At 42.1% G+C, this 23,862-nt stretch overlaps 1 protein-coding gene across 1 annotated transcript in view; it reads left to right on the forward strand.

Annotated features, from left to right (window-relative positions):
* LOC121866314 (ribonuclease P protein subunit p14-like) overlaps positions 1–23,064 on the forward strand; it is a gene marked incomplete at its 5' end in the record, with an annotated part of 54,066 nt that extends 31,002 nt beyond the window's left edge. The window contains 1 exon segment of the mRNA XM_042365934.1: positions 22,654–23,064. Coding sequence (XP_042221868.1) covers positions 22,654–22,872 — 219 coding nt within the window.
* Positions 23,065–23,862: the final 798 nt, after the last annotated feature.

The raw sequence follows: 23,862 nt of genomic DNA on the forward strand, positions 1-23,862 counted from the left end.
TCTTTTGACGCTTTTTATGTACGTCTTAAGAGAGCCTCGGAAGAGGTAGATATATGTTTAGGCCACCACCAGCAGTGCGAGGAGACCCAGTTGAAGCAGGTGATCCTGATGGGTGTTAAGGACGAGGAACTTGTCCAACGCCTCACCTCCCTCGACTCTTCCTCTTCTCTTCAGGATGTGTTGACGATATGTCGCTCCTATGAGGCTGCCAGGTGTGCCACCTCTGCCATCCGAGCTCCCCCTACAGCTGTACGCGCTGTTTCCCGGTACAAGAAGGACAAGAAGTCTGCTCCTACGCCTTCGCCCACCACGTCCACGCCCGGTTCATTTTGCAACAACTGTGGTAAGCAGCACGGAACACAGGTATGTCCAGCTGCTCAGTCTACCTGCAACAGTTGTGACCGTATGGGCCACTGGTCGCTCACAGTGCGGTGCCCAGCTAAGTACGTACAGTGCAATGTGTGCGGTCGTCTGGGCCACTATGACAAGTGTTGCCCTACCCACGAACCCAAGGGACAGCGTCGGCGGAAGCTTCGGCGCCCTTCTACCAGTGAGGGCCGCCCACAGTCGCCAAATCAGAGGCACGACGACCCTGGACAAAGCCCGACCCATTTTAGGAGGGTGTACTCCTCGCATCCCAGGACCAAAGTCCCCCAGTACATCAGCGTCATCGTGACCTACGGCGGTGTGTCATCCCGTCTTCAGATGTTGCCCGACACCGGCGCTGATGCTACAGTCATCGGTCCCCAGCATTTGCGATGCTTGGGGCTCTCTCCAAGCGATCTAGGACCGCCTCCCGAGGACCTCTGCATCATGGCAGATGGTTCACAGATGGCCCCAGCCCTGGGTTCACTCTATGCACATGTCACCTTTGGCAACAGGTCGTGTCAGGCCTGGATTGACGTGCATAATGGTGTCCCGACTCCCTTGCTGTCCTACAGACATTGTCAAGAGTTGGCCATCATCTCCTAGGACTTCCCAACACCGATTCTCGAGGTAAATTACGCCAACAGGGTGCACGAAGGGAGCAGCAACTACCCTGCTGCCGCCCTACCCCTACCTCTGGCCAGTGACACCTCTCCTTCGGTAGTTGTCCCTGCTGCATCACGCCCCCACGCCTTGGCTCGCCTTCACGACAGTCACCGTGGAGCTGAGGCCACCAAACGACGTGCACGACAGACTGTGTTCCGGCCTGGCATCGACCCCGACATCTCCAATGCTGTCCAGGTGTGTAAGCCCCGCCACGTATTACAACCCAGCCAGCAGCAGGTACCCTTCATGAGTGACGACAACCCCACCCGCCCCTTTGAGTCTGTGTCGGCCGACTTTTTCTGTGTGTCAGGAAAGTCCTTCCTGGTTATCGTCGACCGTCTCTCTGGTTGGCCGGTTGTCATCAAGGGCGGTAATGACACGACGTCTGCCGCCACCATCAGCAAGTTCCGCCACTACTTCCGTGACGTGGGCGTTCCTGTACGCCTGCGAACCGACGGAGGGCCCCAGTTCACAAGCCGGGACTTTGCTGTGTTCCTTGACCGATGGGGAGTCCGGCATGTGTTGTCATCGCCCCATTACCCGCAGTCCAACGGCCACGCTGAGGCTGCTGTCAAATCCTTGAAGCACCTCATCCTTAAGGTGGCCCCTTCTGGGAATATTGACTGCGAGGCCTTCGACCGGGGTCTTCTTGAACTCCGCAACACACCCAACTACACCGGACGCTCCCCTGCCCAGGTTTTGTATGGACGCCCCCTTCGTTCTTGTGTCCCTGCTCACCCTCAATCCTTCTCCAAGGAGTGGCAGGCCAAGACAGAGGATTGTGATCGCCGAGCCGCCGAACGTGTTCAGGACGTCGTCGCCCGCTACAACGACCACGCCCGTTCCTCCCCAGGTTGAGTGTCGGCACCCAAGTCCGTGTTCAGGACCCGACCTCCCTACGTTGGGACAAAGTAGGCGTAGTCATGGGTCTCGGCAGGTCACGGGACTACCAGGTGCGGTTACCCAGTGGTCGGTGTGTGGAGAACCGCCGCTTTCTCCGCCGAACACTGCTTCTGCTGGCCACACCAGTGTTGGAGTCCCATACCTTCCTATGATGAAGCCCCTGACGCCAGAACGGATCCAGAAGAGGTATCCTCAAGACTTTGCTATGAGCGATAGGGAGGAGGCGATATTATGTATGCTGGATTATGTATTATGTATGTATATTATGTATGTGCTCACGACATTTCTATTCAGCCTAGCTGGCATGTGCAACAGCACACATATTCCACACGCTAATTACGCCCATGATGCATGGCTGCTAATGTATCACTTGCCATACGTCGTCTATGGTAGTTGACCAGGACCTTAGCTAGGGAGCAGTGCTATCCACCTCTGTGTACATACTCTTATCCAGTAAACCGAACCTACAAAACTATACAGGTGTTTGTGTTCTCTCCTGTATATAGAACTTATTACCCAGAACATCTAACAAGACCCACTAAATATATATATAAAGTTATGGTAAATATCATAAACACACACAGGCATGGCTAGGTTTATTACAAAGTGATGAAAAGGGTACGCTTAATACTGTAGTCCACAAAACATGTAGCTATGCTTTTTTTTTATTTGGTCCCCCATCATACGAGTCCGTTTTCTCTCACATCAGGACGCCTGTGTCCTCCGTTTTCTCTCTTAATCTTAGAGTACACCAGAAACTTCGCTTTTTCTTAGTAATGACACAGAATTTGAAATTGCAACCCTAATTGCAACTGGGGTTGCAATTGTTGAGGTAATTAGATATGTCTGATTACAGCAAATGTGTTATTGTCAATTTGTAGGTGAAAGATTTTATCCTCAATAGATGTAGGTTAACATTACACTTGGAGGCAAATGCTTAAAAAAAGCCTAAGGAAGGAAGCATATTCCTTTAACACATAATTATGTGACCAGTATGAGGAGGATCATCGTGTCTCCGTCAGGGGGTCGTGGAGTGGTGGTCCAGCAGACGTAACGGAAGTATTTTTTGGGGGGGGTGGGGGGCACGGACGTACATGCGATCGGACGTTGTTCGGTCGGACGTTAACCGACGCATGACTGTTATTGTTAAAATTACTAAAATTTTAATATAAGACTTGGAAAATTATTGAATAGTACAACCTTCTTGATATTTACTCAAATGGTAATGAATTTAAGCCCTAAAACCGATTACTGTATTAGCGGACTAATACTACAGCTGGTGAGCAAGCAAAAACATGTTGGGAAAAATTCATAAGGAATTCGTTAATCGAAATGTTTTCGTTAACCGAAGTGAAGAATCTTATGGAAGGTAATTCGTTAACCGAAATTTCGTTAACCGAGGTGTTCGTTAACCGAGGGATCACTGTACTTATTTAATAAACAGGGAAACATCTACCAGCACATCAGTTGTGAGTACAGCTGGTTCACTCACATATATGACAAGCACTAATTCTGGTGATTGTAATATTTCTGGTCTCAATACTCAACCTGGGACAATTATATTCCCAATAACCCATCCACAATAATGCACACAGTAATCATGAGCACAACAATACAGTCAGGATGAGTACACCAGGCTTATAATTCTTGTGTTTTTAATTCATGGCTTTCAATTATTCATGGATGACACCTTGGATGTACCCAAGAATGTCTGCGGGTAGTTTTAAAGTTGCTGGCATTTTTGCGGCCATGACAGGGAGCACGCGAGTTTTGTGGCATCCCACAAGGTGTCTCTTGTCCTGGGAGGCTGGCCCACACGAGCTTGCTTCGGCAGCCCGGGATAAACACTTCTGTGGGGTAGATAAGCACATAAAATAGCCATGATTGTTCACTTTTGTATAAAATTGTGAGACTTTGGCCATATATTCAACTTGGGTTAGTAAAGATATTCTGATATAGTGCCAACTAAACAGCATCCCCTGGTTACCTGCAGCACCCCTAGTGGCTGACTGCGGTACTAGCCATAGTGCCTCCCAAACAGTTCTTCCAACTGCAACAGCTCCCTTATCTTTAGTCCAAACTTACTGAAATTTGGATATGTTATGTATTTTGACCTTACAAAAACATCTTATTCTATATAATTTTTTGTCAGACTTTTTTTTTTTTTTTAATTCACTTATCAACACTCAAATAGTTTCAGACTTCAGAATTCTAAAGTTTCCTTTAAGAATTTTTAAAGCTGTAGACTTTATGATATCATATGCATCGATTTTTAACTGCACTGTCCATCACATGTAGAGAGAGCAGTACACTGTAGTGCTGCTTTTGCACATTTGCATTGTCCTGAACATGTCCTTTTGCAACCACAATGTACCAGCTCTAAGCAAATCTTTGCAGCTTCAGGTAGTTTTGTCCAGACAGGGTGATAGTCTCCTCCTTCAAGTGTCCAACCCCAATAGATGGGGTCAGGAAGAATGAGCATAGGACTAGAACATTGTCCCCAGACATGGCCACCTTGGTATACAGCTCACTTAATATGTTGTATTAGTGCAGCTTGGATTGGTGGAATCCCTTCAATGCCTCGGAATTTCTTTGTACAGAGATATTTCCATGCATCGTTCACCTGTAATAAAGAAACAAGGACATATAAATCACAGATTGAACAGAGAAGGAGTTATGTATCAATGTTTCCTCTTTTAGTGTGCTATATGAATATGCCTTTAAGTTTAGCTGTTCCCAAACAAAGTTAAGTATTACTAAGTTAGTAGCTAAGATAATAAATAGTCAAAGAGTACGATGGTATGCCACTAAGACATTCATGGTTACCTTTTCGTTTCCACTGTTACGGCAGTACAGTAGAACAATAAATCTCTCCAGTACAGCCAGTTGTTCATCAATAATATCACCAGGGGATGCAGTAAGTTGTGGGAACACATGCGTGGCCTGTTCTTAAGATCTCCATACATCCCAAGCTGTCTTTTCCCCACAACCACAAGAAGGAGACAGTATCTCATCCTGTTATGGCACGGAACATCGGCATTGCTCTTGCTTTTTCTTGTCCCATGGCAGATGCATGTAGGTAAACTGGCAGGTATCTGAAGTTAATGCCTGACCCAAAAGCTGTCTATAGTTCCTCCACAGCTAGCATATGGTAAGTACCAATGGCCAGCACAACAACATCAGTGTCCACAGTTCTTACCAGAATTCTATTATGGTCCTTGCTAGCAGCTTCTGTACAGTAAAGAATGTTACGTGTATCGGCTTCTTTATGAGAACACGGTGCAAGCTGTGATAAGTCCACACAATCTTGCACACACAGAACATCCTGCCCATTTCTTACAATGATTACTTTCCCATCCCTATTCAGCTGGATGATATGTTGTGATAAGAAATTAAATAATTCTGTTTTATTTTCATCCACTCAGATGAACTTGGGCCAAGTTCTTGGTAAAGGACCTGAAGACATCACTCCGCGTCTGGTTCTTGTGCCTCGTCTCTCTCTAGTTGATGATTTCAGACTACACTGCAGATAAACATCCACTCTTTTCACTTTTCCAAGCCAGGTGCAATGTAAGGCTCAAAAACAGCTTTGCTGTACTCTTTGAAGGTCTTTGTTGTCCCTGGTTTGAGCATCTGCACAACACCATCACCATCAATGACCACTGCTGAGACATCAGGCTCACCTGTCCTTGCTTCACAGAGTTTTTCAAAGCACTGTAACAGATCAGACTAAGAGCGTGTTCGTAATCTGCCACCACCAGAAATAGAAGGAGGGTAGGCCTGATTCTCATGTGCAAAGAAGTCGTCAAGACCGCCACCACAGCTTTGACATCCAATATAGAGTCTGGAAAATAACAGGCAGTCAGTCTTTGTTGACTTGAGCTTAAGGTTAACCTTAGAATGCACAGCTTGTTTTGATCAATCCTTTAACAAAGCAAACTTGTTTGAGGTAGTGGCTCATTTATCGATTTGGAATGATCGATTTGTCTCTCTTTTACAGAGGTTTGATATTGTTGTAATCCATTTTTTTTTTACTGCACCCACAGTCTTGACCACTGACACATCAGCAATAATGTTGCTACCAAGGGACACAGCATCCTGTAATGGTGTCCACCACTGACTGCACATGAACTATAAACTTACTTTGAAAACTGGGCAACTGTTCTTGGTGCTGTAATTGCTCTCCTGCATTTAGGTGTGCACTTTCATCCAATTCATAAACAAGGGTGGCAATTTGTGGGCCTCCAATCATCCACCTACAGAGGGCTTGTGGATTTCTAGTCAGGCCAGTGGCTCCATCCTCACCCTTTACCATCTCATTATTTTGATCATGGTCCTGATCCAGAGACATGGCCAAAAATGCATGTTTTGTCTTAAGTAATGTGAATTTCCCAGCTTCAAATTCTCTAGCGAGCTGGGAATATTTTACTTGCAGCTCCTGCATGTCGTGTATATGTACAAATAACCAGCGTGAATAGTGTACAATCCAATTCAAGAACCATGGCATGAGCTGAACAAGGGCATCAACATACAACCTGAAATATGATAACCTGAGAGACCTCACAAACATCAGCACAGTCAATTCTAGTTCTAGAACAAGTGACCAGTATTTGAACTGGGGATGGTGTCTTGCTATTTCCTGGTACCATGATGGAAATCCTTCACTACCGGTGTCACCTTCAAGCTTTTCAACATATTCATCATAGGCTTGGAATTGTAATATGTATAAGGAGGCTGCTGTAACCCGGTGTTCGTATCTCATTCACTTAAGATGAGCTGCTGAGAGATATGAATCTGCTTTACCTGATGTAGCAACCTGGGCTTCAGTAAGTACACTTGCCCACCCATCCATATCCCTGCTGCCTTCCAAGCCGCCATCTCAATATGCAATCCTCCAAGCATTGTAACTAATTTATCCTCACCATACAAGTCAGTCCATGTCCACTGAATGTTCTTGGCTATAGCATAAAGGGGCTGGTCACATGCAGGGACCGGTTTCTGACCTGGATTTAAGTGCTGTACTGCATTAAGAACAATAGTCGTGCTATGACGGATCATTGCGTAGGGGTGAGAAGATTCTTCAAAAAGTGGCAGTAGACGAATTCAACATCTAGCAGGAACATCAGTCATCTGTTGAGGTGCATAATATGCAGATCAGGGGATATTTTGTTCATCTTAGGCTCCTAAACAAGATCGCCTAACTTCCTCTTACCATCCATATTATTCATCCTGGACGTGAGTGTTCATTGTGTGTCCATCAGGTAGGGGGTCAGCACTGCAGCTGCCATTGGTGGATTGAGTGGAGGTTAACAATTGGTGGTACATGTGTAAAATTTTGGCAAAGGTGTACTGCTTTTTGAATAAGAAACTGGCTTCATGCTCACGTTCATCACTCCTGTGCCCTGTCCATCAAAGTTTGGATTTTGAAATAGGGATATTCCAGTGCTGTGAAATGAATCAGTTGCTGTATTTGAAGATGGGTTGTGATCTATGTTGTCAACTGCACCTGTGATAAATACACCTGTTTTAAGGTTGGTTTGGTTTACAACTTGGCTCTTTTTGCATTTTTCACACACAACATTGGCCAGATCTGTAAACAGCTGAAGCCCTCTGCCATAAGAGACACATTCCATATTGAAACAATTTGTCCTTTATCCCACATTTTCTGGTATGTGCATGTATCATCATTCCAACATAAAGTGGGAATGGTGTCTCCTGGTTTCGACAGTGACGCACTGTTGCGGTGGATGAGTTACGTCGTTTATGTTTTATGCAAATGTACCTGATAAGTTGGGTTAATGTAAGAGCTTCAGACTAGACTGTTACACTGTTGTATATTTGGACCCTCTAATAGCATGCACATAAAAGCAAGAAGCACTGCAGGAACAGATTTTTCCTGGCAGTGAGATGAAAAAGAACCTTCATGGGAAATGGTCAAACATATCCCTACGTAATATCTGAGCTCCTTTGGCCAAACAAATAGCATCTCTCTCAGTAGTTTCATCAAAGGTGTCAGACAATATTTTCCCCACTGTTGTGTCAATAACTAGTAGGACACCTCTCCCTTTTTGTGAGCTTATAGGGCTGGAATATGCGCTAGAAGCTTGTCCTTGAGTCGAGTAGAATTAATTCTCTCTCGTTGTTGAGCTTTAATATGGCATTTTCCTTATCACTAAGTTCTTCAACGAATGTAATAAGTTCAGCAAATGCTATGCTACTATGCAAGTCATTTTCTTGATCTTCAGCTGATTTTTGAGAGTTTATAACTTTGGGCTGGTTATATAATTATATTAAGCACTTCAAGTGATATTTCATCTCAATTGCTATTACATCACCAGCACTTAATTTTCCCAGCAACTTGGTGTCACCCACATAAAGAGGAATTGACCTGACTCTCCAGTCCAGCCCATAAGTACTTGCTTGGTGTGGTTCTCCAGGTTTTCCATATCCATCACAAAAGAAGCATTTTGCAGATTCATCCACTGATTCGTGAGAAGTCTGATTCGCTTTGCCACACCTTCTGGCGTTACATCACTTCTGGAGTCATCAGCCTGCCGTCTTTTGAAAAGGATTAACTTGGTTTGATTATAGTTGCCCCTACATACCTTGTGCCACTTTGCTTTTTGGTTTGCTAGTGTGGTGCTGATGCCATCTTCTCCATCAAGGGAAGTTAGTTTCAGGGAGCTTGGTAAACTTCCACACTGGCTGAACTTTTGCAAATCACCTGCAAGAGTTGTGTATCCTACACCAACGTCTTGATGTTTGGATTCAGCAGGACATACTAGTTTGTTGTTATGGAATCCTGGCGGAAGATGCACAGTGACTAGTTTATGCAGAAATTAAGACAGTCAACCAAAACTACCTGTATATCTGGCTTCACTACTTTGAAAATTACTCAAGCAGATAAAGAGGTATAATATATTACTTTGTTTTGAAATAAAGCCCATAAATAGGGGATTAAAAATTTAGTTAAGGAAAACATTGAAAAAGTTCCAAAGAACAAACAAACACTCTTTGGTCTGACAAAAATTTTTATATAATAAGATGTTTTTGTAAGGTCAAGATACATACCATTTCCAAATTTCAGTAAGTTTGGACTAAAGATAAGGGAGCTGTTGCAGTTGGAAGAAGTGTTTGGGAGGCACTATGGCTAGTACCGCAGTCAGCCACTAGGGGTGCTGCAGGTAACCAGGGGATGCTGTTTAGTTGGCACTATATCAGAATATCTTTACTAACCCAAGTTGAATATATGGCCAAAGTCTCACAATTTTATACAAAAGTGAACAATCCTCGTGTTGTCTAATGGTAGACCCTGCTGCCATATGGCATCACAAAAATTGTGACCGGGTCCTAGGTTACTAATCTGACTTTCTGCCTCATTTATGCACAATTGCAGGGTTTCAATTGTTTCTCTTATTTTGACAACACAGCAACTGACCGCGTAAATCGGGGTATTACTGTACAGTAATACCCCGATTTACGCGGTCAGTTGAACCCACAGAGGTCCGTGTAAAACAAGAAATGTGTAAATGGAATAACAGAACATATGGGATTAATTGAAATAGAGACTGGGCCGACTCCCAAACTCCACTTTTTCTGACACAATACCTATGTTCTAGTAAAAATAACATCTTAATTTTATGATGGTACGCACACACAATTAATATTTAAGAGAAATACAGTCGCCAGGTTAATGTCCATTCAAATAATGGACTCAACTCCCCCCCCCCCCTTTCCCACGCTCGCTGGCTCCTCCCTCTCTGAGAAATGTTTGGGTGAAAACACTAGATTTTAAGGTATAGTAATAGATAATACCTCAGACTAAAGTTAGGATAATATAATTGACATTGCTGGATTCCTTGCAAGACCAGGAATATTTTGAATATACTCGTCATATATTTTGCACAAAAGATAACATATTTGCTCTGAGTAAACAAAATTCTTACATTAGATCTAAAATTTGTATGTCTAATGCAAAATCTATGATGTTTATATTCAAAATGATCATCAAATTGTAAGAATTCCAGCAATGTAAATTATATTCTGGCTGGGTAATTTGTATGAATTTTATGAGCTAAAACAAATATCTAAATTAAATAAAAAAAATATACTTCACCCAAACACTATCTGTCAATCAAAATACCCCACCTCCAGCTCCCCTCACTCTTCCCACACTCCCTGGGTCCCTCCCTCCCTCCCTACCCCCCATCCCCACCTTCCCTCCCTACCAGAAAAATGTTTGGGTTAAAGCGGTATATTTACATTTTTAGTAATAAATAATACCTCAGACTAAAGTTAGGATAATATAATTGACATTACTGGATTCCTTGCAAGACCAGGAATATTTTGAATATATACGTCATATATTTTGCACAAAAGATAACATATTTGCTCTGAGTAAACAAAATTCTTACTTAGATCTAAAATTTGTATGTCTAATGCAAATTTTAGCTTGTTTATATTCAAATTACTCACTATCTTATAAGAATTCTAGCAATGTAAATTATATTCTGGCTGGGTAATTTGTATGAATTTTATGAGCTAAATAAAAAATTTTTACTTCACCCACGTATATGAGTAGATGCACCGCGTAAAGCGGGAATTCCGGTTCTGGCAGGGTACGGCGTAAATGTAGAAACGCGTAAAAAAAAAACGCGTAAAGCGGGGTATTACTGTACATACAGTAAAAGTCCAAAAATCTGGATGCCAGGAATCCGGACCACCCGAGAATCCGGACTTTCCGAAAACTCAAACTTTTTAAATTTAGCGGGGGCTTTTGTGGGTTATGTGAATGAATGGAGTTGCTTTAAAAAATTAATTTACATAATTCTAATAGTAAAAGTAATTGTAAATTATAGGTAGCTAATTTTGTTAGTTTTGTAATTAGCTTGAACTGAAATGTAAAATTTGAGGCACTATAAATCTTTTGTGTGTATGTGTGCATGCGTGAATGCCACAGCTGCACAGCGACAACAAACGACCACACGATCGCCACTTTAAACAAGCAATCAAACTGTGACAACGTATGTAATTTTGAGTCCTACTCTTTCCATGTACAGAGTACAAGCCCATAATAATGGCCCCTAAAGTAGATAAACTTCGTTGTGTGAAGAGAAAGAAGAACACATTGAAATTGAGTGACAAACTTGAAATAATTAAGAAACTAGAATGTAATGTGAGCAATGCTGTTCTAATGAAACATACAACATTGGAAAGTCTACAATTTATGATATAAAAAAGGCAAAGAATAAAATTCTAGAATTCACAGCTTCTTCTGAGCTTTACATTAAAATTGCTGAAAGAAAAAGTTTACATTGGCCCAAATTAGAAAATCTTGATAAAGTGTTGCACGAATGGTTTTTGTTAAAACGATCAGAAGGTATGGCAATTTCTGGGCCGATACTTATTGCCAAAGCAAAGTCTTTTAAGGAGCAAATGAACATTGAATCAGAGTGCGCATTTAGTGATGGATGGCTTAGGAATTTCAAGACTCGTCATGGTATTAGACAGTTTGTTTACATTTTTGTAAAGTGTTGACTTAATATTTCTTTAAAACTGCTCGTTTCGATAAATGAAGCATGCTTTATTTGCTAATGAATAAACTATCAAAATGTACCTGTTCATCTCTTCTTTATTCCTCCTTAAATTTTAATTTTAAAAGTACTGCCTGAGAATCCGGAAAATCCGAAAATCCGGACCGACCCAATCCCCAAGCAGTCCGGATTTTTGGACTTCTACTTGATATCATTTCTCACTATTGATCTTTTTTTAATTTTTGTATTTATTTATGGACCTTTATTATTATTATTATTATTATTATTATTATTATTATTATTATTATTATTATTACAGTGGTCCCTTGGTTAACAAACACAATTCGTTCCAGAAGGTCGTTCGTTAACCGAAACCATTGTTTCAATGGGATATTGGGTAATTGGTTCCAGCTCACAGAAAAGTATATACAATGTAAAGCTAGAATATAATTTACATTGCTGGAATACTTTTAAGATAGTGATTAATTTGAATATAAACAAGCTAAAATTTGCATTAGACATACAAGTTTTAGATCTAATTTAAGAATTTTATTAGAGAGCAAAAATTTTATCTTTTGTGCAAAATATATGAAGTTTATATTCAAAATATTCCCTGTCTTGCAAGGATTTCAGCAATGCAAATTATATTATCCTAACTTTAGTCTGAGGTATTATTTATTTTTAAACCTGTAAACCCAGTCTTTTTACCCAAACGTTTCTCAGGAAGGTGGGGGACAGGGAGGGAGGGGTGACAGTGACATGTTTGACAGTTGGCGCCTGTGGTGTGAAGTACTGTATTTAATTGTTAGTTTATTTTTTTATTTTAGATTGAGTTTTTGTTTTTAGCTTATAAAATTTAATAGAAGTGACTGGGTTGAATTTAATTTGCAATGCTGGAATTCTTATAAGATAGTGATTAGTTTGAATGTAAACATAGAAGAGATCACTGAATTGGCTGAGTACCTCCTCAGCTTATTTTTTATTAATTTTGATTAATTATTATTATTATCATTATTATTAAAATTTTGCCCCCAGGCCCTGATGTGGGTCATTGACCTGTGCCCTAGTGGGTTAGGTACCCAATTCCAGGTCGTAAGTCGAAAATGCGAAAATAATACAAAGAAAATCTAAAATGGATGTCTCTTTTTCTTCTCGGCACCACAAAACTCACTTTTAAGCATGCCAGCCATTTTAAATGGAATTAAAAAAAAAAAATTTGTCAGTACACAGCGCAATCACTAACTTTTTGGTACGACTGGGGCGGTCGTATATCCGGGTGGTCGTAAGTCGGGTAGGTCGTAAGTCGAGGAGTGGCTGTATATATATCTGTCTTGCGCGTGATACTCTGCTCTCTTAACAACTGTGCTCCTCGTACTTGTGATGACTCCCAAATGCCCTCAACAACCTTCATCCAGCCATGGGATGGTGCCTAAACAAGTGAAGAGAGAAAAGAAGGTCATGACCCTTGTGGAGAAGATACAACAGCTGGATAAACTTAGGAGTGGCCAAAGCTTTGCCACATGTGGCTGGATGTATGGCATCAATGAATCAACAGTCCACTGCATCAAGAAGAAAGAGAGGAAGATTTGTAATGCCATTGCCCAAAGTGCTCCCTCTTCTGCCAAGGTAGCTACTAATGTGAGGGATGCAGCTATGGTGAAGATGGAGAAAGTCCTTAACATCTAGATTGATGACTTTAACTGCCGCCACATCCCTCTCAGCCAGAAGTTTATCTATGACAAAGTCAAGGTCTTGTATGACTGATTCCATGCTGAGGAAGGTGGTGCTAGTGCTGGTGATTTTGGTGATACCATAAAGAAAGGTTTTAATGCCAGTAAGGAATGGTTTGAGAACTTGAAGAAACGCTACAACCTATGCAACTTGAGGATCACTGGTGAGTCAGCCTCGGCGGATGATGTAGCAGCAAGGGAGTATCCTGCAATCTTTGCCGAGATTATCCGGGAGAAGGGCTACAAGCTGGAGCAGGTTTTCAACACTGACAAGACTGATTTGTGGTGGAAGATGATGCCAGGGAGGAAAGGAGTGCACCGGGCTTCAAGATGGCCAAAGATCATGTCTCTCTCCAGCTATGTGGAAATGTTGTAGGACACATGAGGCGTCTAGCGTAGGAGAGACGAACTCGCCAGTCCCCCCAAAATCCGTTTTCTATGGTTTCGGAATTTTCCAGGCTTTATCCTTCCAACTGTGATGTCAGGAAGTGGCGAGTTAGTCTCTACTCCCCATTGTTTTCGTATGGATTTAGGGGTGAAATGTACCACTTCAGGCCCGAAAACGCGCCAATTTTGATTTGGTGAGTTCGTCATTCCTACGCTAGACGCCTCACATGAACAAACCCATGCTGCTGCACCGTGCCAAGTGTCCACATGCACTCAAGAACAAAGACATGCATCTCCTCCCAGTTTTCTACGGCCTCGACAAGAAAGCCTGGATGACGGCAGTGTTGTTCACCGACTAGTTTCACAATTGTTTTATGAGGGAGGTCAAGGATTACCTGCAGGAGAAAGGCCCTGGCCACCTCGAGGCCATCAAGATTGTAAATAAAAATTTTGAGGTGACTTTTCTGGCCCAAAACACAACATTATTGCTCCAACCACTCGACCAGAGAGTCATCGCTGTCTTCAAGGCCAAGTACATGACCCACACCTTCAGCAGTATATGGCAGGCCTTGGATGATGACACACGGGATGGTGTTGAGTCAGTGCGGGAAATGTGGAAGAAGCTCTCCATTGCAGACTGCATCTCCATCCGGCCACCCTCTGTGTTAAATCCAGTTGGAGGGCCTTGTGGCCAGAGGTGGTGAACGACTTCGCGGGTTTTCTCACAGTTGATGAAGATGTGCAGCTCATTGTCCAGGCTGCCCATCAAGTGGGAGGTGAGGGGTTTGACGACCTTCAGGAGGAAGAGGTGCAAGAGTAGCTTTTGGGTGATGCTGGGGAAGAGCTGACTGAGGAAGAGCTGGCCGAGCTTGTCGAGAAGCAGCGTCATGAGGATGAGGAGGAAGAAGACGGTGAAGTGGAGGAGGTGCCCACCTTAACTGTCACGAACCTCAATAGGGGCTTGCTGTCAGCCATGAACTATTTTTTCGACATTGATCCCTCTGTCGAGAGATCAGTCAACTTCAAGAGAGGGATGGAGAAACCCCTGGTTCCTTATAAGGAAATACTACACTCTTCGCCATTGCATTATGCACAGGGTCGTGACGGACATAAACAATAAGATGAAATATTAATGAAAAATTAATCTGAGAAGTTAACAAACTTCCGGTAGTCTATAGGCCTAACTTTCTCTCAATACACTCCTGCAGGCATGAAGGAACTGACTCTGCCGAGTTGTGGATTATTTGTGGGTCTAAATTATTCCGCTTCTCAGAATGGCTGCCTCCAGCTTCGGGATGGTATTTGTGTCCTTGCCTTGTAGACGAAGCTTGATAATGCTCCAGTTATTTTCTATCTGGTTAAGGTCAGGCAAATTGCTTGGCCAATCACTTATGAAATCTATTTGACAGTCAACAAGCCATTGTATTACAGATTTTGCTGTGTGACATGGGGTACCATCCTGCATAAACACATCAGCTCGGTTTTTTTCAAAAGACCCGGGCAAATAATCACAAAGCAGCTCCAAGTAGTTAAATTGGTTCATCATCACAACCCTAGGTAGCACAACAAGATCACCAGCTCCAAAGTACGAGAAGCGACCCTACACCATGAGTGACTCAGGATGCTTAACTGTGCTAAAAGTGAACTTGGGGTCAAGCGAATCACTCCCGGGGCGCATGTACGCATTAAAAGTACGACTTCTAGAAAAAGAAAACGTTGCCTCGTCACTCCACAGCACGTGCTGCCACTTGGTCGTATCCTACTGAGCGTTAGCTTTGGCAAAAGCAACCTTTCGCCGCCTCTGGACAAGGGTGAAGGGTGGCTTCTAGCTTGTGCAGTGGCTGCGAAACTGCAGGTCGTCATGGATGCGGCAGTGAACAGTCCTTACTGAAACATCACCTAGAAGTACAGTACAGGTTTTTTTCTTCAATTCCCGTGCTGACAGATGTGGATTAGCATCAAGTTGCCTCTTAAGAATAGTTAAAGTGCTTTGGGAAGTTTTTCGAGCCTTCCCTGGCCGTGCGCTGTGCACTGGTATTGCCAACCAGCCATCATCTCGAAATCATTTAATCCAAATCTGAACTGATCGTTCACTCACACCAACAATTCTTGATATTTCCTTTACAGGTTTTTTGCTCTTATGCAGACTAATAATTGACGCTATCTGCTCTTTTGTTAAATCTTTCCTCTTGCCCATTGTGGTAATAAAAAGCAAAGGAACAACGGACGTTGTGGCAATAAATAGGGGCAATGTTGGTGGGGGGGGGTAAACCTCATAAATCTTCGTCCACAAAATTTACGCAGGCAGCTGGTGAATGTTTTGATTGCTAGCTGACTTGTCCTCAAGTCTTCCTTAGCTGCCAGACTTACAATGCCTGCCTCAGCCCCAGCTGGCTGGCGTGGAGGGGTGTGAGACACTTCAGCAAAGATCACTTCCCGTCGGCCACCTCGCACATAATGCAATGGCGAGGAGTGTAAAGGAACTCAAGCGCTAAGTTGCCCAGCCTCCAATCTCCATGTTCTTCTTGCCTTCGTCCACTCTTAGCCTCCTGTTCGTGCTCCTTCTGTTCATGCACCTCCTCCCCCTGACTCTGATTCCGATATGGACGACCCTCCTCCCCCTGCCGCTCCTAGCTCTGACCTCCCTCCTCTCCCAGCTCTGACCTCCCTCCAATCCCAGCTCTGACCTCCCTCCACTCCCAGCTCTGACCTCCCTCCACTCCCAGCTCTGACCTCCCTCCACTCCCAGCTCTGACCTCCCTCCACTACCAGCTCTGACCTCCCTCCACTACTGGCTCTGACCTCCCTCCACTCCCAGCTCTGACCTCCCTCCACTACCAGCTCTGACCTCCCTCCGATCCCAACTCTGACCTCCCTCCACTCCCAGCTCTGACCTCCCTCCGCTCTCCTCTGCCAACTCTTCACCATTTTCACCATTATATTCATCAGTGGCAGGGGAGAGAGGAAAATGGGCTCTACACAAGCAGCCAGCATGGAATAGTGTGTTAATCTATTTTTTCATAACAGAGTTGTCAGTTTTTGTTTGTGGCAATATTAATTCATCCACTCTCATAATAATACAATATTTCTTAATATTATGTTATCGTAGGAAAATTAATGATTTATATAGTTTGTTTATCACTGAGCTCGTACCATTTTCATATTTGTGCCTGGTTACACCTGGCAATGGGAACAGTAAGAGAAGTGTTGTCTGCTGTTGGCTAGATGTTATGAAAGAAATATTCTTTAAGTTTAATCTACGTATCAACCCAGCTGGCGCTCAGTTGCCATTCGTTCTAGAGACAGTAAGTTTTATGAGGAAAAAATTGCCGTACGACAACCCGACCAATTCAACTTTAATAACAAAGCACAGAGTTGACTTGAGGGTATGCTCTTACATTTTGATACATTTTGTTGTTTTCTTTCTGATTACGGTATTTGTGAGAGGATTTACCATTATTATTATTATTATATTTTTTTTTCACACACACACACACACACACACATATAAAATAATTGTCCTTAGGGAAACACACAAAGGGAATATACATTTCTTTGCACACGAGTAAAAATGTCATCCCCCTCCCTGGTCAGCAAATGATAATCACAGATTTGGCTTTGGCTATTCGCCGCTATTTTGAGACCCAAACCCCCATGAATTTTAAGGGCATGCTGTATTCAAATGCCGCTCGGCTACACTACGGAGCCACGGCTGGACTCAATTGCTCAAGAGTGAATCAGTGATTACGCACTCGCTCTCCATGGTGCATCCTGCACTCAGATTTTAATCTGACTGTATTAAAGACATCCTGCATTGGACATCTTGCCTGCAGGCAGCATCGGTAGCAGCAACAACACACACAGTGCCCGATAGATAAGGAAGGCGAGTCAAGAAGTGTAAAGTCAAAATACAAAATGTCACAAAACACATCTAGCAAGGGAACACATGGATCGTTCAACACAGAAGGCGCCCAGTTACATTACAGTATCATTTGATACATAAGATGTGCAACTACTTTAAAACATGAACACTGATATATTCAATAAAGTTCAGCTGAGTTAAATTCATGTCACATGGCAGTGTGAGGCACTATGTACAATCAAAGATAAAAGTCGTGTCGCGGTTTTGTCCGAAGATTAAATATAACGTGTGAAACATTATGAGAGCCCCCAACCACAAGGCAGAGTCCACCAGAAGTTAAGACCTTCGGCATATGTTTTCACCAAATTTCACGACACGACTTTTGTCTTTCATTGTACATACCTGACAGATGAGGAAGGCGAGTCAAGAAGTGAGTGTTCGTCTCTCGTACGTCAGTTACATACCCCATGATGCCACAACAAGAACTTATGTACATATTTATTTGACCCACTTGCAGTACACATTGGGATATGGGAATCAGTGTCATGGGTCACATCAATTTCTTAAGGTTAATGCTTACAATCTAATCAGTGTTTGAGTGTGCAATACAATAATTAAATTACAAAAAGTGCTTAGTTTGGCATTTGCACTTTGTGCATATTCAGCAAAACATCCACAGAGCCCCATTTATGCCCAGCCGTTTGATTTCAGGCAGTGAGCAGTTGACAGGTTTCTCTCAAATGGATAATCACATTTTTAAATTCAAAACTGACAATAATTTCTCTGTGAATCAAAGTAGACTGACTTCAATGGCGAGTAGAAATGGCTGCTAAGACTAAGATTCAATGTCACGAAGTGTACGAGGATGCACCTGAGACATACCAACGGTAAGGAGGCATATAATATGTCCCAACAGGATGAAGAAACTGCATTTATTGAGACAATGTGAAAAGGACCTGGGTGTGTATGTTGACAATGAACTGAAGTTCTTGGGCCATTGTGAGAAGAAGGTGAATCGGGCTACTAAATTATTAGGTTTTATAAGAAGGTCGTTCAGATATCTAAACAGTCCATCCCGCGTAATGGTCCCCAAAATATGCTAGGGACTGTCAGTTGAATGAAAATGTCCAAAGGAGGGCCACCAGACTGTGTCTACACTTCGGCACCACAGCTACCCTGAGAGAATAGAGCGCCTGAAATTGCCTAGCTTATACTACAGACGGGCGAGGGGGGGACCTAATTGAGGTGTATAAACATCTCAAAGGGTACTACTCAGTCGAGTGTCCTTACTTGGAGCTGGCGGACGCTTGCCGCACAAGTGGTCACAGCTCAGGGTTGAAGAAGCCACAAGTTCAGAAATCTGTGAGGGCGACTTTTTCGGCGTGAGAGATGTGAACTCATGAAACAACTTGCCAGAGAGTGTTGTGACGGCACCGAGTGTGAGCTCTTTCAAGACCAGACCTGACAAGCACTGGAGCAGGTTCAGATACATTCAGGAGCCAGTGCATACCTAGTACTTGCCAACAGTGTGTAACAGAGACGTGACCGATCTCCCAAGTGGCTAACGAGCCAATCAGCGGTAAAGAGGATAAAACTAAAAGTCAGGATCCTCACTCTCCCTTGCAACTCTAACACTCAACTTACTTGACAATTTCACTAAAAGTAAATCCAGTTGAAGCTTTCAACATCACTTGCAATGAATCATGAACGTATCATCTATAAGCAGGTACTGTATATATATCTTACAGTACCACATACGCATTCATTCGTAATTTCAAATATACGTACAAACGTAAACATGGGATACATGAGAGTTTCTGAAACACACAAGAAAAATCGGATGTCTCAGTAGGGGGGGGATTCAGGGCTCAGGAAACAAGTAACATGTATGACTGTGGGCAGTACAGCTGCTGTAAGCCACATTGGAAAATTCTTGAAATCTGACCAATATCATGGGTATTTTGAGACCATGTGCACTTGATATTAGGAGATACTCTGAGGTTAATAGCAATTACTTTTTACATACAAAAATGCCTGCGTACAATACTGCATTAAAGAAAAGGTATTGGAATTTTCTGACGAATAGGGGAATGGCTGGGCCCCCTGGATCCATCCCTATACTAATACTGTATACATAAAGCAATTAAACAACACTAGCCACATTATTAGAATACTGCTCGCTTCACAGTCACAGAAACAGAGTAAACATGATAACATAAAAACAATGATAGCAGCGGAGACTGCTCACATCATGCTGATAACAAGAGACAAAGCACTTTACAGTCACAAAAAAGGCAAATATCATGTTATAGTCACCAAAACAGAGAAACAGAGTACAGTATATCGTGTGAACGTTAGTGATGTCCTCTCACTGTAAGGTGAAAACAAAACACTGTTGATAAGTGCACTACAGTACCAATGATTATAATCATTGGTACTGTAGTGCACTGGGTGGCATGCATGTTGACAACAACCAACATACATGCTGCCAAATGGCCACCCAGTGCACTACGGGGGAGTATTCTTAGTCGTCATGCCCGATGGTATGCCCGACCATTGGGCACCATACGCTTGTGTGGGCCGAGGTCATCCAAGAATGTGCTTCGGGCAATACAATGGGCCAGGATTGCAATGTACCGGGCAGGGCTACCAGTATTTCTAAATCAGCTAGATGGACCACTGTTACCACAACCTAGGCGTTGAGTACTCCAATAATAGTTCTCTCTAAAAAAAAAAATATTAATAACCAAAACTAAAAAAAAAAAGTAATAAGACCACACAAACACAAAAATGTTAAGAGGATATGTATGGGACATAGAAGTTATTATTCTCTGGTGTTTGTGAGGTTTGTATTGAAGGTTATATTTCACCAGGTGTTGGCAACACTGGGATGGCTGATGGTTGGCGTACAGCCATGAATTGCACGGATGCACATTCATGGACAACCGGGAATATTTTACACTTGTAAATAACTGACAATTTTTGAATGTACAGTACAGTATGTGGAAACAATCATTTGTTACCCACAAACTCACTTTCTATCTGTTTTTAATATATTCTATCTCAATATATCAAAATTTGGATGGTAAAAGAGGTTTTTATACTCATTGGGACTGTCATCAGGCAGTTACCCTCTCCTGATGAAATGTTCCAATGATCCACCATGGCTGCCTTCGGGTCTATGGTGACTCTGAGAGACCTCACCCAACACTGTTCCCAATTGGTCAGATGGTGTAATGACTGAGAATATTGCCCACAGTACCAAGCTAAGTTCCATATTGACCGCTTATGGTTGCGAACATGTAACTCAACGAGTACTGGTGTTGTTACTTATCGTTATTTAATTTTTTTATATATATATATATATATAAGTAATACCCCGCTTTACGTGGGGTTTTTTTTACGCGTTTCTACATTTACGCGGTACCCCGCCAGAACCGGAATGTTCACTTTACGCGGTGCATCTACTCATATACGCGGGAAGCGGCATGGGCAGGGTGCGCACAAGGTCGCCCAGTCATCAAAACATTATCGAGTTCTTCACCCGCCACCCACCACAGCCGGCCCAAGTCAGTGATAGTGATAGTGAGGATATGGACTTATATGGACTTTGAGGGGTTTGACAAAGAGGCCCTGCAAGCCTCTGTGGTGGATAGTGATACAATTGATACAAGTGATACAGGTGAGGGCCAATAATCTGCCCTCTGCCTCGAACCAACCCCCCATCCCCGTGTGCCCAGCCATCTTTTCTACTAATGTAAGTGTTAAGTAACCTAATATTATTGATATTTCTCTTAATTATTAATTGTGTGTGCATACCATCATAAAATTCAGAAGTTATTTTTACTACAACGTAGGTATTGTGTCTGAAAAAGTGGAGTTTGGGGGTCGGCCCAGTCCCTATTTCAATTAATCCCATATGTTCTGTTGTTCACTTTACACGTTTCCCCGCTTTACGCGGGCCTCCGTGTGTTCAATTGACCACGTAAAGCGAGGTATTACTGTATATACACTGTGAGAGGACATCACTAATGTTCACATTGTACTTTGTGTTGGTGACTGTAAAGTGCTTTGGCCGGATGATGACCATCATTCATACAGATTGTTTATATCGTAAATAGGGGGGTGGTCTTGATACATCACCATCATTAAAGCAGAATATCGTAGATTGGGAAATTGTTGATTGGGGGGTACCTGTACAGCAGTATCTCTCAGCAAAATGTAGGGGGTTTGAGTCCTGCTTGGCCTGGACACATGTGAGAAGGGTGTTGTCCAGGGTGACCCTCACTACCAATTACTGTATTAAAGGTTTCCTCCAGATACAGTACTCTGGTTTCCTCCTGTACCAACACTGGACAGAGCAACTGCCATGTCAATATTATTAATATTTTCCACTCTGTAGCTGTATTTTTCTGGCTAAATAAACTGTTTCAATATCAGTATCATCTGTTGTCACCAAGAATTTTTTTTTTATTTGAGTGTTAATGCTTCCAGACACATTACATCACATGTCTCATAAAAATAGATAAAGTATTGTATATCTTTTTCTTACAGGCTTGTCCAAACAGTCCAGTACAGTACTGTACTGGTCCATTATTACTGACAGATTCTTTTCTAAAGTCTTCAACACAGCCATAAGTCTTCTTATTTAGATGACTCATGTTTTTTACCTTTTTATTTTCATTCTCTGTATCATTTTTATTTTTAGCTCACCTTCACAAAATATGGGGTGAGCTTAAGGTAGTTCCCAGGTGCTGTATTTGTCATCCTCTGTGTAAATAATTTAGACTATTTCTAGTGTACTGTATATACCTGCAGCTGAGTTTAATTATCCTAAGACAACAATTTACATCTCTCTGGTACCTATAATTTCAAGTAGATATTTTTTTCTTTACTATTATTTGTCCAATTTTCCGATGTTTTTTTTTTTTTTTTTTTTACATATGTCAATGGAAGTTCGTAACAAACGATTTCATATTTGGAAGCTAAAGTATCATGCAGAAGTCTTATTGTTGTGTTTTCAGCTCCCATTAGTGTGGAGTTTGAGTTGTTTGAGGCATATGCTGTACGTGTGATCTACCTTTGAGTAAGAGGATCAGGGACATGATATATACCACTACAGCCTATTCATTTTGTACAGTATATTATTTCTCAAATCATGTTATCAGTAATTTGTTCAGTAATTTGATGACTTGGCTTCTTTCAGGTGTCATCAAGCTTGCCACTGGATATCCTGAAGTTTGATGCCAAGAGTGGTCAAGTAATCATTAGAGTTCCAAGCAAAAATTATGCTAAAGTTCGAGCAGCACTAACAGTTTGTCCAGCCATGAGGGTTGCTGGTGTGGATGTGCCAGTAATGTACAGTGTGAGGCAAGCATCAGCCTGCCTCCTGTCTCTTGCAGGACCAGAAAGATCAATTACTTGATGAATTTATACAAATGTGTACAAATGTCCTTACCATTTTGACTTTTGGAATGGCAAGTAACTTTTCTTAAGAAGTTGACAATGCTGTAAAACATATCTAAAATGAAGTTTCTAGAATATTACACTACATTGCTGACTTTTGTTGAAGGTGGCTGGATGTTCCCCAGAGGAATAAAAAGTTATCTACTGGGTATTATTTTGTCGTTTTATCATATAAATACAGGGTGTGTACTGGTCTGGAAAACCTGGAAAGGCAAAGGGAATTTTACAAATAAACCTAGAATTTTAGTGAATTCAATTCAACTTAAAAAATATATATACAGTGAACCCTCACTTTACGCGGTCAATTGAACCCACGGAGGCCCGCATAAAGCGAGAAACGCGTAAAGTAAACAACATAACATATGTGATTAAATGAAATAGAGACTGGCTGACCCCCAAACTCCACTTTTTGAAGGCACATACCTATGTTCTAGTAAAAATAACATCTTAATTTTATGATGGTACATGCACACAATTAATACTTAAGAGAAATAGAGAAATACAGTCGCCAAGTTAATGTCCATTCAAATAATGGACTCAACTCCCTCCCCCTCTTCTCACACTCCTGGCTCTTCCCTCTCTGAGAAATGTTTGGGGGAAAACCACTAGATTTTAAGGTATAGTAATAAATAATACCTCAAACTAAAGTTAAGATAATATAATTGACATTGCTGGATTCCTTGTAAGACCAGGAATATTTTGAATATAAATGTCATATATTTTGCACAAAAGATAACATATTTACTCAGAGTAAACAAAATACTTAAAGTAGATCTAAAATTTGTATGTCTAATGCAAAATCTATGATGTTTATATTCAAAATGGTCATCAAATTGTAAGAATTCCAGCAATGTAAATTATATTCTGGCCCGGTAATTTGTATGAATTGTATGAGCTAAAACAAATATCTTCAATAAATAAACAAAATATACTTACCGAAATACTATCT

The sequence above is a fragment of the Homarus americanus genome, unplaced genomic scaffold (genome assembly GCF_018991925.1).
Source record: "Homarus americanus isolate GMGI-L3 unplaced genomic scaffold, GMGI_Hamer_2.0 scaffold58074, whole genome shotgun sequence".
Classification (NCBI taxonomy): domain Eukaryota; kingdom Metazoa; phylum Arthropoda; class Malacostraca; order Decapoda; family Nephropidae; genus Homarus; species Homarus americanus.